The sequence below is a fragment of the Pholis gunnellus genome, assembly GCF_910591455.1.
Source record: "Pholis gunnellus genome assembly, chromosome: 6".
NCBI classification, from domain to species: Eukaryota; Metazoa; Chordata; class Actinopteri; order Perciformes; family Pholidae; genus Pholis; species Pholis gunnellus.
Window position 1 is genome coordinate 12,673,885 of NC_136532.1, and position 12,368 is coordinate 12,686,252.

General features: G+C 41.2%; 1 protein-coding gene across 1 annotated transcript; it reads right to left on the reverse strand.

The window, feature by feature from the left end:
- Positions 1-4,041: 4,041 nt before the first annotated feature.
- slc14a2 (solute carrier family 14 member 2) lies at positions 4,042-8,149 on the reverse strand (the record flags this gene model as incomplete). The annotated part of the gene is made up of 10 exons (XM_079160729.1): positions 4,042-4,425; positions 4,512-4,561; positions 4,699-4,833; positions 5,084-5,231; positions 5,651-5,843; positions 6,040-6,168; positions 6,504-6,693; positions 7,363-7,567; positions 7,693-7,758; positions 8,126-8,149. The coding sequence occupies 10 exons, from the start codon at positions 8,147-8,149 to the stop codon at positions 4,042-4,044; spliced, it is 1,524 nt and encodes a 507-aa protein (XP_079016855.1).
- Positions 8,150-12,368: the final 4,219 nt, after the last annotated feature.

Here is a 12,368-nt window from a genome sequence, read left to right on the forward strand (position 1 = left end):
CCCACTGGAATAAATTAAAAGAAAAGGTACATGACAGAAGTATAGACAAAAGGCAGAGGCATATCTCACCCCATACACCACCAGCTGGAGAACCCTTCAGATCATCACTTTGTAGCAGCACAGCACGTGTTTTTACTCTGAAAACATCCGCTCGCAACAATAATATTTCTCTCAGCCACAGAGCAGCCGGTGCTGGGGCAAGTAGAAGGTCTCTTAACATTTTCAAATGCATTTTCATATATTTCTTTGATATTGTTATAATGGCCTACACGGGGCAAAAGGAGCTACAATTTTTGTATCTTTTTCGTTTTCCCTTTGCCCTGCCCAACCACCAAACCTATAGGTGTAGTATGGCTGCAGCAATCTCATAATGTGACTGATTGACCATGCCATGTTTCAATAAAAGCTTGAATCCACTGGACATGATAGGCCCTCGGAACAGTGTAGATGACATCATTCAAGTAAACTACACAACCATCCAAACCAGCAATCACTCGCCTCATTAAGCTCTGTAATGCTGCAGGGACATTGTGCAAAGATCTCCTGTGCAGATCAGTAGAGCATATAGAGTTATGATTTTTAAGGGCAGATTTACTGATTCGATTTTGCTGAGCCGAAGAGATGTTTATGAAAGATCTATAAGCATTGTTTGGTTGTTTTACCAAAACAAGACAAGGTCTCAAGACAGCTCAAACTAGAAGGTTGAGCAATGTACTTGTCAAACTGTTTACTGTACCTCTAAATGTAGCTGTTTTGATTGCAACATACAGTACAGTCCTTGTATTTCCCTTGTCCTTGGACAAATCACTGTGCCGTGTATCTAAATGATATATTACTAATTTCTCAAACAAGAACAAAATCATATGATACCAACACATGATATATATTTCCAGGTTTTTTGTAATTATTAACCACATATGATTTATTATTATTTATTAATTTCATATTCAGATATTTCCATATATTGTGTTGACTGTGGCTCAGAGGTGGAGCAGGTTGTCTTCCACTCAGAAGATTGGCGGTTTGATCCCTTACTCCGCAGTAATTAATCCCCAAATGACTGTGCTATAGGTGGGTGAGTGTGAATTAGTGTAGATCTTGATGGGCAGGTGGCACCTTGCAAGGTAGGTCTGCTGTGAATGTCTCTCAGTGAATGGGTGTCAACTAATAAAGTACTTCCAGACAACACTGAATAAACCAACCTTCACTTGACCGATTATTAGAAAATGATTTATTCAAAAAGGATATACAATTAACATACAAACAAAGTTATACAAAATTATTGGAACCCAACTGTAGCAGATGTATTACCTGCATGTGAAAGACAAGGTAAAAATATGATAGATATTGTACTCTCATATCTGTCTGTTAAAATATGTGGCTAGCTAGGAGCCAGTAAGCTTAGTTCTGCACCCATGAATCACGCTGGGTTGAGGATGGAGATATTTCAAGAAAATGTTTAATTCTGCAAAAATAAATAACAATAAAATAAATGTATATCATCAGCTGGTCGTCAGTAGCCTTACTAATGTCAACGGCAAACTCACAACAATGTACAATGGCAACAATCGTTTGTCAAATGTTGATTTGTTGCGGTAAAAGGAGACACAGGAAGTCAAAAGGAGAAGAAAGAGGATTCAGAGAGCACCATTGTCTGGACTCCACGGGGGGATTTATCTTGCTGCTGCTCAGGGCACACATTCCTCGATTACAAATCTCCCTGTAGAGTCCAAGCGCCACAGACTCTTACAAGACTTATCATCACATATCATGTAATGATAAGTCTTGCTCATGCTCGTCTGAGGGAAAGCCACCCCTGCCTCACTGTCTGCTGTTTTTCTCCCTGACGGACGTAAATGCACCCCTGGGGGTGGATGCGCTGTCTCTATAATGGCCAAGCGTGCTGCTCTATGCATTCTCCCCTCTCAGCCTGAGCCGGGGCCTCTACCCATACGAAGGGAACTCCTTTCCCAGGCATGCAGGGAGATCTACCAACCTCACCCACACTGTACACATAGCGCTCTGGGCTTGGCCTGTGAGAAGTGGAACCTGAATGCAGCAGGCCTGCCTGCTCTCTTTACAGTGGGAGGCTTTTTTAGGAGTGGTGCAAGGCACACCATTCCTTTCCAGTGTTTGGGGGTTGACCTGCTGTGTTTCTTGCAATAATTAGTAGATAATCTTTCTACAATTAAAGTTGATTTAGCCGCTATCTCAGTCTGTCATTTAGACTTTGGGGAGAAGCCTGTGGGGCAGCATCCTTTTAGTATGACGTTTCATGACGGTTGAACGCCACAAGCTGCTTGTTTCCAGGACCCTGGTTCCTCTGTGGGATCTGTTGGTTGTGTTGGACGCCCTTTCTCATCACCCATTTGAACCTAGAGGCGGTGGGCATGGAGTTTATTTCACTTAAAACAGTGTTGCTCTAAGCTTTAACCACAACAAAGCTTGTGAGCGACTTACAGACTTTATCCATCCGCCCTTCCTGCTTGCTTCCTCAACAGAGGAAGCAAAGGCTTAACACATTATGCCCGGTGCGGGTGCTGCATGTGTGTGCGAGTAGATCAGCATGTCCTAGGAAAGTGGAACAGTAATTTGTGTTCTGGGCCACTCCCCACAAAGGCAAGCCATTGTTCCGCCAGAAGCTGTCGCACTGGATTGTGGAGGCCATATCTCTGCATTAGCTGTGCCCCAGTGTTTGAGGGACCTGTTCAAGGGAGTTTCAGTGCAGGATGTTCGTGCTGCAACGAGCTGGAGGCAAACGTGCCAGAGTCCTTGTGACAACCACTGCCAGGCTCAACATTATTTGACAACAGAACATTTGTCCGATTCACAGAAAGAGATTTAATCCTGCAGATGTCGAGGAAATTGCAGCTGAAAAATGATGGCCAACAGATCCAGTGCATACACCTGGGGGAGATGCAAGCCCTGCTACCCAGTACTGGCCCATAAAGCTTTGTTGTCTTTGACTTTTTCCATTATTGAGACTCATGTAATAATTAAATGTGGGGATGACTACGAGACCCTTGTTATATTTAGGAACACCTATCATCAAGCCAGATTTTTTGGTAGCTTGATTTATTGTTTAAACTTTGGGTGGTGCGATATTGTTATGTTATTAGAAGGCATGCAAGACTGATGTGTCAGATGCTAATCTTATTTATACATTATTATATTAGATTATGGCCAACAAACAATATTTCCCCAGAAATTATTCAGCCCTTGAATTATAAAAGTTCCATTACTGTATTCAATAGATTTTAATTCAGTGTGGCTTTATTGACATGAAAGTAAAAAACAAAACAAAGCATCAAAATACAATAGTGCACAATAATGTTTATATCAATATTAACATAACATTACAGTTATTATATGATAATGATATATATTCAGTCTCATAATCACATTTCAACAACATGTTGAAACTCCCTGATGCTGTTGTGGTTAAACCAAGGCAGGTATAACCTATACTATATACAAGGATATGGTTATTTATGGTAAACTGATATTTGTGCTCCTGACATCTGGGGCGTTTCTTGAAGAACCATGACAGAACTTTACTACTATGTCCAACAGTTGTTGTAGACTTGTTCAGTAGACAGTAGAACCAGGTCGTCAGCATAAAACAGTCACTTCATGACTGTATCTGGGAGGGAGAGGCCAGGAACTGAAGAGCAAGTTCATTTATATACACAATAAATTAATTGGATTTAAATTACCCTGACGAACACCTCTTCTCTGATTGAAGAATTCAGTTTGTTTTGTCTCCATTTTTAACAGCACACTTATTTTTCAAATACATTGATTTAACCACATCCTACATTTAGCCTCCTTTACCACAATGTAGATGTCTGTAAAAGAGTCCTTAACTCAAACAGAATCGAAAGCTTTCTTGACATCAGTGAAACAAGTTGTTTGTTAATTAAAGCGTGAATATACATGGTGGGTGGTGCGGTGTTTTGGGAGGATGCCAATACAATCTTTGCAAGATGGAGTGTTTCGTCTCTATCCTCTGTCTATCTCTCCCGCTGCAGAAATGCAGTATTAAACATGATCCGCAATAGTGACCTCAGTTAGCTCATTGTGTCTGATATCTTCAGCACCCTGCTGTTCGACCCCAGGTGCATAGCCTTCGACACATGTCTCACTTGCTGCTTCTTCCAATCTTTCAAGCTCTAGCCTCAGCTGCTCTTTCTCGTTCAGTATCATCTCTTCTTTGATGGTGTTCTTCTCCTCACGTTCTATCCTCTCTTTCTCAGCCTTTTTCATTTTATCCTGCTTCTTCAGCTTCCAGAAGAAGCCCAGGTTTTTCTCGGGGTACGTGACATTGGCCAGCGGCAGCTTGAAGATCTTCTTGGTTTCCGTTGTTAAGAGGAGGAAGGTGAGGGCAGAGAGACAGAAAGGCCAAGTGCAGGCTGGCAGACCAAACTGTAGAGGAAAAACAAATCCCGTTGCTGTCAGTAACTTGTGTTTATTATGGACTGATATAACATTACGAGTCAGAAAAACCTTACCGTGGCCATGATGTTGGCAATGGCTGAGCCGAGGTATGCGCAGAAAAAAGCTGTTCAGGAGATGAAGAGAGATACTGTGAGATGCCATTCATGTCCATATCTGGTCACTCTCAGCGACATGTGTCATGTTATCATTCTTTATGATTATTGTTATAGATAGTGTTTTAACTTCCGGATGTGTACTAACCACACGTGATGGCAAGCAGATGCACCTGCCAGGTGAGAGCGTAAAACATTCCTCCGATGGCAATGCAGGCTAAGACACAGTTGTATCCCCAGAGGCCAAAGTAAATGTCACCAAATGGTGCTGCCAGTGCCAAGCCTGCAAAATATGATAAATCACAGCAATCAAAGAAATGCCAAGTTACGTTCAAGGTTGGATTATCTTAATAAATGATGACCCTACTGGTAATTTTGCACGGATTTTGAGGGGATTTCATCTTGTGGTTGGAACATATTGACTTGAATTCATTCTGAAAGCATGTAAGGAAGCAAAATAAGTGTTTTGTAGTTGCAAGCCCTTTAGGACAGAATGACTCTTGCATTCGACTGTCGAGGTATAGTCCTCTCACCTGAAACCATGCCCACGGCAGATCCCAGGACAGCATGAGCGCACGTGATAGGGGAGGAGATGAACAGTGAGATAATGAAGATTCCTCCGGTCCACGGGTTGTCGCAGCCGTAGACCTGGCCTATTCCCACAGGCACCGACATGAACAGCTTGAGAGGTAAAGACATGGAGGTTGCATAACTGTAGATCCACAACACAGCATGATTTACAACTGCAGGTGTTTCCACTTGTGTTTCCTCATTGAACCTCTTGTGGGGGTGTGTAGAGACTGATTGATTTCCGTCACTCTCCTGTCAGCTTTGATGCACCCTCACAACTCACACACACACACACACACACACACTTATTTGTAATTACACATAGCTCCTACAGAAAATTTCAATCAGATACCTTGCAGGGAACATGTTATATAAGCGCTGATGAATCGGTCACATTTAAATTACATAACGTTGAAATGCTATCAGAACAAAACTAAAAACATTTGATTTTGAAGTGCACAGTATCTACAGTGTACCAGCCCACAGAGAGGTGTGTATCGTGTATAAACAAATCCTGGCCTGTCACTGACCTTGGTTACGTCGATTTCAGACCAGGTGATGTTGGGCAGCTCTGAGCGAGGCTGAATGAGGACTTGGGGGAAGTGGTGGTTGTAGTGTCCAGTGGCAACCATGTGGAGACACACCAGGATGTTGAAGGGCAGGGTGAACACTGGCAGATCCCATCGACTGTTAATAGATGCCAGGGCACTGGACACAATCGGGCTGAAAACAGAAGGATATAACATCACCCGTGTTAGGTTTATAACCAACTCATGTACATGGTCATACTACTGTAAACGGATCCGTTTTGACATTTGTCTTGTCTTGTTTTGGTTACTTTATCTACTTTCTTACATCTACCTCTCATTTCTTATGAAATGAATACATCATTTTATTATTAGTCAATCTCGTTGCTCACCACATCATGGACATGAAGATGTTTGGTAGCAGGAGCCACCAGTACCAGTTTCCTTTGTTGGAGAACACCGCCATCAGCAGGCCCACCAGGATGCCGTTGTAACCGTACAGCCCTGCAGCTATTGCACCCCTGAATGAAAAGTGATTTGAATTGATTAATTCAACATATTCTGCTATACAAAACTATGTAAAATCGTCCTACATAGTCATTTCACCTTCCTCTACCTAGGACAATGATCATATACATATGATATATATATATATATATATATATCATTTTTTGCATCATGTTTCCGGTCAGTACGTCTACTGTCGTCGTGACTATTAGCGAGTCATGGGGATTTAGTGTGAATGAAGGTACGTGGACTGCAAGTGAGCGTTAATTCACAACCAATTTTCTTTATATACAGTAACATCTAATTCAGATTTAATTTCTTAATATCTGTAGCATTAGTTTGTTCAAACCTGTTCTGTTGCAGAATAAGGGCAGAAATGGTGGCAAAGAGTGTGCCCACAAAGCCGTTGAGAGCCCACCAGTAGTTTTGCAGGATGAGGCCAGCAAAAATGATGAGGCCGCTTAGAGGGTTGTTGACGAACATCACCTGAGCAGCTCCACGCAAAACCCAGTCCAGCAACTGCAGCAAGAAAAACTGCTCTGGAGGACAGAAAGAAAGAACAGACAGACAGCGTTGACATTTGCCCAGAGCTGCTTGATAGGATTGCCACATTGAATGTTGTGCACGCTTTAGTTTTCTCAGGCTCACAGTCTGGGACTCTGAGATAAATAAAGACAGCGGGTACATCTGTGTCACAAAATGCTTGTTCAAGGTCACGGAAGCCATATCTTATAAGAACAACAGGTTTGTCGACTGAAACAGAGTAGCTAACCCTGTATCTTATCTTCACAGGGAACATGTTGCACATTGTTAGTTTAAATTCCCTATAGCCTAGCTTACCTTAACGGTGCAGTTCCAAGTTCCTGTCAGTCACACATAGATGTTTGTAGGTAGATATAACACATTGCATGGTTGCGTGTTACTTGGTATTTAAATGTGTCCTTGATTAACTCTCTCAATTCTAGTTTCGTAACTGATCTCAAGGTTGAGTACATCCCATCTGATGAAGGCAGAATGCCAATCATTTTACAGCAACGTTGTGCACCCTGATTAGTGTCGGGATTTAACTTTTATTTCCCAGCGTGTAGTTGTTCAATGGTTATCAGTGTCAAGTTGTTTACAACATCCAGCAATTTTTTAATAATGTCATCAGTATATTCAGCCTTTGTGTTGACCAAGAGCAAGTAAAAAAATTTGAGTTGACTTACTTTCCATCCATTTTCCAAACACCTTCATGTCTCCAGAGAAGTAGGAGACTCCTTTGAGGATGCAGGAGACTCCTTTGAGGATGTGGGCCCTGGCCGCCTGCAGATTTCTTGGCACTGGCTGCTCAGGCTCAGGCTCCTTTCTGTCCACCTGGGAGTTGTCATGCTCAGACGGCAGGTCAGGGTTCGCCATCAGGGGCTGGAGCTCCTGCAACCACCATGTTATTGGTGAGAAATGAATTAGAGAATCTCATTCCAAGGCTGTTTGAAGCATGTAAAATACACACAACATGGAATTTATGTTGTGCATCTAAACTGTGAACACTGACTTACAGTGAATATGGTAGCAGGAGAGGAGCAGGCAGACGAACTGGCACTGGTGATATTCTTCTGAATATCCTGAGAGGAGAGCGGAAAAGTTGTCACTCAGCAGTACATTAGGTCTTCATCACTACTTATTAAAAGTGATAACAAAATTCATATATTTGTGAAGTATTTCAAAATAGAAGAAAACAGAAAGAAATGTTAATTGCAAATTATGATCATGATTTTGCTTTATTTACTGCATATAATACTCTTCCTTGGGTTGAATTAACTATCTATCAAAATCAATGCTCTCAGATGAGGGAATAATATACCTTTCATAATTTTATACCTATAATCTTTAAATATTAGTTCATTCGATCCAGCAGGCACACATTAATTTAAGTTTAGTAATATTTTACTTTCCTGCTTGACTTTGAAAAACATATACAAGCGCTCCTACCTTCGTGCAATGGGTTCCAGGCATGTGTCCTAGAATAGACGCAGGCAAGCTTCTGTCAAGCTGTGCAACAGAGGTTTGCATGGAGAGCTTTTATAGCAACAGACCGCAGAGAAAACCCCACCTCTCGTCTATCGGTCTCTACAGGAATCTCTGTCGCTGTACTATGATCATTTTTGCCACACCCAAGAAAGATCTAAGATGTTCACATCTTAAACAAGATAAAAGGCAAGCTGTAAAAGGGGTCTGTGGTATTTTTTAAATATTTCAGCTGCCAATATTTTTCAATTTGAAATGCAAAATATGTTTCGTTATAGAACATATTAAGGCCGATACCATGTTTATCCCATTAAAAATAACTTAAAACGTTCTATATCCATCTAAAGACAAACATGGAATAGTTACGGCTCACTAGTACGAGCACAAACACATCACACTGACGAGCATTGTCGCTTCATAGCAAGGGCGTCCCGGGTCCAATCCCGTGCTGGACGGCCCTTCTGTGTGGAGTTTCCATGTTCTCCCCGTGTCAGTGTGGGTTTTCTCCAGGTTCTACGGCTTCCTCCCACAGTCCAAAGCTTAGGTTAATTGTGGAAATTAAATTAAATTGAAATTTAAATGACATATTATATCCGTAGGAGTTATGACTACATGCCATGCATCCTAATTGTTATGTGTCTTTCTGACTTTCTATCACATCTTGATATATTGTTTTGGGGCTTTGTGAAATAGGCTACTTACCTGTGTGATAAGGTCAAAACAGGTGAATAAGGCAAACTGTTCAAATTTAGAAGGAAGTGGTTGTCTATTTACTTATGTTTGCTAATCATGATGAAGAAACTTAAAGGATTCCTTCTATAAGAAGTGGATGCATTAACGATGTAAGCCAAATCATGTGTCTGTTGTTTTTTATTCTTCGTTGTGGAATGCATGTCATTATATTGATTTACGTTTGTTCACCGTGCAGAACAATGATCCATTCATCCTCCATTCATTCCCTTCACTCAATAAATGGTAGAATGGCTCTTTGATGCTTGTGTTTAATTTGAACACCAGCTACAAGCTCTACGGTCCAGTTAATCACTTACTCCATGATCAAACAATAATAATCTAAATTGAGTTTAGATTATAACGTCTTTTATTTAAAACACATTTACGTGTTTTTGGTAAAATAATAGACAATTTGCACCATCTGAGGAGTTTACAATGGAAATGTATCTTTGGTAGAACTACTAACAGCTCATAAACATCTGTAAATACAGTATTTATTCTGTGGTACAAAATGACCATCTTCACATGATATCAAAGTCACATCATCAACAGCAGACACTCACATGCGCACAACACAGACTTACAGATGGATAATGCGAGGGCAGAGGGGTGTGTTTGTTCCTTTAGCATTTATTTAGTCGTTAAACACAATTACAGTACAGTTACACAGCTGATGATCAGCAGTGATTGCTGCTGCAGACATCTAGTCATCGCTGAAGACGGAAGACGATAGCCTGAAAGAGATTTCCAACATTTTTCTTAAACTCATTAAAAGAGCAATCAAGGACTAACAGCTATGGGTTTTTTTTTCTTTGTCAACTCTTGAAATAGTTTGAGCTGTGAAATATTGTTTCACATGTTGTTTCACTTGGATGCATGTAAATTGACATGCCCTTTTTTTTTTAACAGATTTGTCTTTCAAACATGACAAACATGTTTGCAACACTTGTATAGTTGCAAAATATTTTATTAAATGTATTAGATCATAGCATATGAGCATATCAAAAACACACCAGCCACAACAATTCTACTTCAATTACTTTAAATAAATGTAGCTCAGTTTTAATCCTCTCTCCAAACAGTGAGCTCTTTTTCCGTTCTCCAAGGATTGATACAAGTATCAGAACTTAAAAATTGGATGGTGACCTAAGAGACATTTGTCTCTTACAGTGTTCGTGGCACCTACGGCAGCTGTTCCGTGACAGAATGTTCATCACGTTCCATATCAGCAGATATTTAACCTGTCTGTCCAGTTACCTGAAGCAGTTATTGAATGGACCGACTTCTTAACCTTCATGTTTTACTGCTTCTTTGCACCTGTCTTCCTGGAAACTCAATGTGGCATACCCGAGTGGTATGTGTTTCTTGACAAGAAAATAGGAATGTGTGGAAGGCCATTTGAGCGCAAAACATTGGTCGGGTTAACATGTCAAATTCTCTATGCGTTAACGCAGCAGAAATTGACGCTCTAACATGTCAGGAAGTTGTTGTACTCTGTAAGATGTCTAATTTTGGCATGTTGAAATAAATATCTGTCACAGCCAACAGGTTGTTTTCTAATAGGGGTGTTACAAAGGAAGTCCGTGCTCAGCCCTCCCCTGTACTGCCTGTTCACGTTTGCCTGCGTGGCCCCCCGCAACTCCAACAGCATCATTTAGTTTTGACACAACCATCATCGGCCTGATCGCTGACGATGACGAGACGGCCCACAGAGAGGAGGTCAGAGCCCTGACGTCATGATTTTATTTTCTATACATAGCCTATTCATTCAGCATGGTTGAAGGGAGATCTAGGATTTCCGTTGCCAGCGAGTGCTTCTCTGTAATTGTTGTGCATACAGTTTGACAATAAATGTCTTGAAACCTATAACCGATTGGATTGTATTCTTTTAATTTACGGTGCTTCCAGCTTCTGTGACAAAGTGGCATGTTTCAAGTAGCTTTACATGGGAGTTGTGTGGGTCACTGGCACACAGAGATTTTGGAAAATCTGAGCACTGATTTGTTCAACAGCCACTTGAGCATCAGTGGTCTTTAGAAGAGTAGGTTGACAGTGACATCTAGGGGAAAGATAAGAAATGACACATCAACTGTGTCTTCCTTCCTCTCCTCACACTGGAGCAAACCAACACATTCCTCTGGATCCATTCAAGCAGCTTCTTCACTACAGACTGAGAAGGTTGTTTCATAGATGATACACAAACTCTTACGAAATCAAACTAATCAGGCCAAGCTGCATGCAGGATCAGACTCTTCTGCCCTTTACTTCTACAGAACGAAATCTGACAAGATTAGAAAAGGCAGCAATTCAGTGATTTCATGCAGCTAACTGAGCCTCATGCACACACAAAAAGGACGGGGCTACAGTGTGCCCCTATGCACGTGTTTGTTTCTGTGTGTGTGTGTGTGTGTGTGTGTGTGTGTGTGTGTGTGTGTGTGTGTATGTGAGTGTGTGTGATGGGGTGGTGGGTTGTGAAGGGGCTCTCCAGTCTCTGCCAGAGTCTATGGAACCTGATACTTGATGACTCCCCATCAGAAGAATGTGAGTTTCCTTCTCTTGGAGCATCTGGCGTGACGCCCAACCACATCTCCATGTGTGTGTGTGTGTGTGTGTGTGTGTGTGTGTGTTGTTACTATTTGCCCCTTTTTCAGAATGAGCGGCCTCTTTCAGCACAGTGAGACATTCTTTGTATGATGGTTGTCTGATTTGTTTTCTTAGTGTTCTGCTAACATGCCGTCACTTTCATTAGAAACTTTCTGTCTGGGAAAAAGGGAAGCTTCCAGGCTTTGAGCTGCAGGGGTCTACACGCAGGCGACAGACACTAAAAAAACAGTGCTGCTAGCACATTTTCAGACTGTATAAATATTTTCGGAGGATTTAAATAACCTAACAATAAGTGTGGATATTTTTCTTAATCACACGCCAGGAACAGTTATAAACTAACCTTAATCGTAAAAAAACCCCATTACATATCCCTCATTTATAACACAGTTTGATGTCATGCAGATGTAATAATGCCACCAGTTAGTGACTGAGCTTTGACATGATATTTGAATTACAAAAACATTAGGCATCAAACTGCTTAAGGGAACGATGTACTTTCAATAAACCCCAAAATCAAAATAAACGTCACAGAATATCTGTATCGCTCATACAAACAACTTGTCACTTGATACTGTGCTTTATTGGGACCTTAGAAATACACCTGCCGTGACATAGTTGTGTCCCCAATGCTGGAGTAGCCCATACCATGGATGTATAAAGAGGACGGAGTATATGCGTCATTTGCGTGCAAAAGCTCATGAACGTCGACGGAAAGCAAGCTGTACCCAGCATGCCGTTCGGTTGTGCGCATTACAAGCTCCGCCAATGGTTTGAAATGGTATACAATTTCTGTCTCCTGAACATTGTGCGGATGGATGAAAGCAGATTGGGTTGTATTTGCATATTGTATATATATATATGTTTTGCTAAC